Here is a 4,116-nt window from a genome sequence, read left to right on the forward strand (position 1 = left end):
GTAGACCAGGCTGGTCTCGAACTCACAGAGATCCACCTGACTCTGCCTCCCAAGTGCTGGGATTAAAGGTGTGCGCCACCACCGCCTGGCTCCCCTGTAGGTTTTGTTGAGCTGGGAACATCAGAAAGAAGTGGACTATTCTGGAGTGCATCCTACAGAGTCAGACCATAGCCCTGTCTTGCAGTGAGTGGGTCTGTGGCAAGTGGACACTGTATTCATGTACTGACAGTATAGACAGGAATGATGAATACAGTATGAAAAACAAGTTGTCTTTGGTGTTTTGATATAGAAATGATTCTAGAACTTGTCTGTAATTAGAAAAGAGTCACTGAAGTGTGTCCAGCATGGAAACAGGTTTAGGCATGGGCTCAGTGTGGCTGGAAGTGGCCAGGTAACATAGCACTTACGGCTTTAGGGACTAGACTACTCTTGGGCGATTAGAGGTAGGTTTGATTGTGTATTATTTTATATAGCCCTTCAGAATATACTCTTTCTCTCTGTCTCTGTATGTGTGTGCCCATGTGCTTGTGTGTGCATTTTGCCACTTTTTACATATATATGGCATGTCTTGCATGCAGTTGATGAATTTTGTAGTCATCAGAGTGGGTCCGTTTGCTATGTAGTATCTTTTTTTCTTTTCTTTTTTTTTTTTCGAGACTGGGTTTCTCTGTAGCTTTGGAGCCTGTCCTGGAACTCCCTTTGTAGACCAGGCTGGCCTCGAACTCACAGAGATCCGCCTGCCTCTGCCTCCCGAGTACTGGGATTAAAGGTGTGCACCACCACCGCCCGGCATGCTATGTAGTATCTTAACAGAGAGTGGGAATAGAAACTCATGGTATCTTGTTCTCTGGAAACTCCCTGGGCAAAGCCAGCCAGGTAACTTGTCTTTATAATGGGACAGACAATGAGGATCCTTCCACGTATATCTGCCAGGTTTTTTTTAAAACATTTGTTTTGCATTCATTTGTATTCTACTAAAAAATCTAATTCGTTTTTGTTTTTTATTTGGTTTTCTCCCTGTCCTATGCCATAATCAGATGGATGGAGATTCCGAGGAAGAGCAGGAGTCACCTGACACAGGGGAGGATGAAGATGGTGGAGATGAGTCTGACCTGGTAATCTGACATGTATTTTATGTTCATATGATTCAGATGAAGTCACTGTTACCACCTCCTGTGTATGCTGAAAGTCACAGGGTATCCAGGGGTCTTGTCTGAAGGGAAGAGGTCACTTAGTGTTGTAGTTCAGGCACAGGTAGAGCAAGTGTGATAATCTGGTTGTTGAGATCCAATAACACGTCAGACATTCCTAGGGCTGTGTTTGGTTCTGAGGGAAGGGTATGGTTCTATATTTCTGGTTATTCATACCAGTGGTGAATTGTGCTGTGTTGGCTGCTGAGAAGCTGTTGGACTTGAGCTATGTTGAGGTAGAGTTCCTTACCTGTCACGTAGAATCTGCGTATTTGTAGGAGCTGGGTAGGTTTGAAATAGGTGTATCCCTGGAATTGAATAGCCCACCCATCTGTGAAGTAGCCCACCTACGTGGGAATACTGAGCAGAGGAGATAAGAAGCTTGTGAGCTTGAGGGAAACGTTATCTGTGTAAGATAATAAAGTAATGAATCAAAAATTGAAGAGGGAGAGAAAGTGTTCCCTGTGTCAGACTGCTGTGGTGAAGGCAAGGAAGACACACATAGGATTCTTGGGTTGGTGATGGAACATTATTTCCTGGGGTCCTATAGCATGATCGAGACAGTAGAAACTTAGCAGTGCTCGTTGAAGTTTTTCCAAAAGCTTTTCTGTATGAAACATAGGGTGGAATGAGGGGTTGTTTGTAGGGACCTTTATAATATAAGCATGTGTGTTGGAGATGTTCCTCAACAAATTTGCTGGAGTGACTGACGTAGACCCACACAACCAACCCACGGCTTGGGCAGGTGGACATACTTCCATATAATTGGGATTACTTGGCATGCTGTGCCACGTGACTCTTCCTGGGTATCAGTATAGTATCCTCAGTGTGTCTATATATGTCTTTGGAAAGTAGGTTTGAGAAACCCATGTGCTGTCTTCATGTGACCTTTTTCTAGCATCTCCTGGCACTAGAATTTGTGCTGTAGGTCTGTTGTGATTTGTGGTTGTTAGATGTTCTTTCTACACTTGCAACATGGGAACAGATGTGCAACCTCTGTATTGTTATAAATTGATTATACTTCTTTCTTGTTATCCATGTAGCATGTGCCTGTGTGGATTCTAGGGCACTTTGAGCTTTGTTCCTTCTTGATCAAAATGAGTGGATATGTATAATGAAAAGTAGATTACTTATTGAGCTTTTCTGCTTAGTCCTGAGTAGAAATTTCCAGTTTATTCTTTTATAGTGTGCCAAACTGATGTAAAACTTACAAATTGTATTTTAGTTTTATCTTGTTAGTTCTAAAAGGATTGGGCTTAGTGAGATGCTTTGGAACAGCATATGTATCTTTAGAATATAACCTGGAAATGTGTCCAAAAGTGAAATGAATCTTTTAGAGGAAGAATCGAGATACAACAACTATTTGATTTTTGAGGCAAACAACTCATAGTCCTTTTTGCTCTCAGGAGCTCCCCCTGCTTTGCCTTTGATGTGCATGCCCTTTGGTCCTCCAGAGTTCTGAATCCAGTATCAAGAAGAAATTTCTCAAGAGGAGAGGGAAGACTGACAGCCCCTGGATCAAGCCTGCTCGGAAAAGGAGGCGGAGAAGTAGAAAGAAGCCAAGCAGCATGCTTGGTGAGCACAGTGGAGCTGGGGCCTTTGCAAGCTATGTATGGTGTGTCAGTAGGAAGGTCGTCTGGGCTGGTCTATTTGAAGGATTTCACTCAGAAAGAGGATCTCCTGTAAAAAGTGTTTGAAGTGACTTCTTTAGAGAAACTTAAGCAATCCTCAGGTAATCTCTTTCTAATAAACCTAGTTGATCTGGCTTCATTACCGAGCACTAAGCCGCCATGGATAGTTTGTCACCTGCACGGGACTAGTGCCTGGACTTTTCCTGTACCATATGGAAGAAGGAAGTCTGATGATTCCTGCTGCCTCTGTGGCCTGAGTGGTTTATTACTTATCCATAGTCCTTAATAGTAGTTTGTTAAGGTGAGATCAAGAACATGTCCTTCAGATCAGAGGGACAAAGGATTAGTGTGCTCAGGTTCATTGTATAGCTTTGTTGAGTTGTGCCTAGCATAGAGTGGAATGTATACAAATTATAGAACTCTCACCAGGAGCAGTTCACTATTGTTTTCACCCTCTATGTGTCCCTAACCCTGCTGCTAGGTAGCCTTCCCTTAGCCTGTGACCACCTCCGCATTCCCAGGAAGCCCTTGCCTTTCTGTTTTGTTGATATTCTAGTAGAATCCTGTGAATGGAGTTGCTCAATATACAGTCCTTTTCCCCCTGCTCTGTCACTTTTGAGATAATTCTTTTGAGCACCCTCCTCTTGGACCTGTCCACAGCAATTTGTTTTTGCCTTCTGAGCAGTGTACCAACTGTGTGGGGTGCTGTCACTTATTAGTCATTTTCTTGCTGGTGGACGCTGGTCTCTGCTGGGTTAGGCTCTCAGAAAGAAAGCTGATAGGAATGTCTGAATGAAGCACAGGTGTTTCACATCTTTCTGGCTGGCCTAACACAGTTGCATATGGTGTGCTCAATCTTTGGAAAACTACCAAACCATTGTTTAGCTTGGGTCCCCTTGTACATCACCAGCACAGTACTTGGGGCTTAAGTCCTCTCTGTCCTTACCTTTGCTTGTTGGAGTCTGTATAACTTCTTGGCTCCAGAGGGTGTGCCGTAGTGTTCCTTAGTAGCTTCAGTTTGTTTTTACCAGGTCAGTAATGAGATGGAGCTTTCTTAGCTTGCGTGTTATTTCTTTTGTCAAGTGTGTATTTGTGTTTTTCATTCACTTTTATATTTAGGTCATTTATCTTCTCACTGAGAATTTCAATCAGATGAAATTTTGCATGTTTTGTTCCTAGCCTGTGGCTTGCTTTTCATTTTTGTAACAGTACGAAAGATAAGGTAAGAAGAGATAGTGAAAGTTTTCATTGAAGTCAAATTTATGATTTTTTTTTTTTCTCGACACAGGATTTCT

At 42.7% G+C, this 4,116-nt stretch overlaps 1 protein-coding gene across 5 annotated transcripts in view; it reads left to right on the top strand.

Annotated features, from left to right (window-relative positions):
- Positions 1 to 4,116, top strand: part of Ehmt1 (euchromatic histone lysine methyltransferase 1) — a 168,905-nt gene that overhangs the window by 99,789 nt on the left and 65,000 nt on the right. For all 5 annotated transcript variants that reach the window (XM_026778400.1, XM_026778412.1, XM_013346039.2 and 2 more), the window contains exons 7-8: positions 1,038 to 1,115; positions 2,645 to 2,765. In XM_026778400.1, coding sequence (XP_026634201.1) covers positions 1,038 to 1,115; positions 2,645 to 2,765 — 199 coding nt within the window. The remainder of the gene's footprint in view (positions 1 to 1,037; positions 1,116 to 2,644; positions 2,766 to 4,116) is intronic.

The sequence above is a fragment of the Microtus ochrogaster genome, chromosome 4 (genome assembly GCF_000317375.1).
Source record: "Microtus ochrogaster isolate Prairie Vole_2 chromosome 4, MicOch1.0, whole genome shotgun sequence".
Taxonomy (NCBI): Eukaryota; Metazoa; Chordata; class Mammalia; order Rodentia; family Cricetidae; genus Microtus; species Microtus ochrogaster.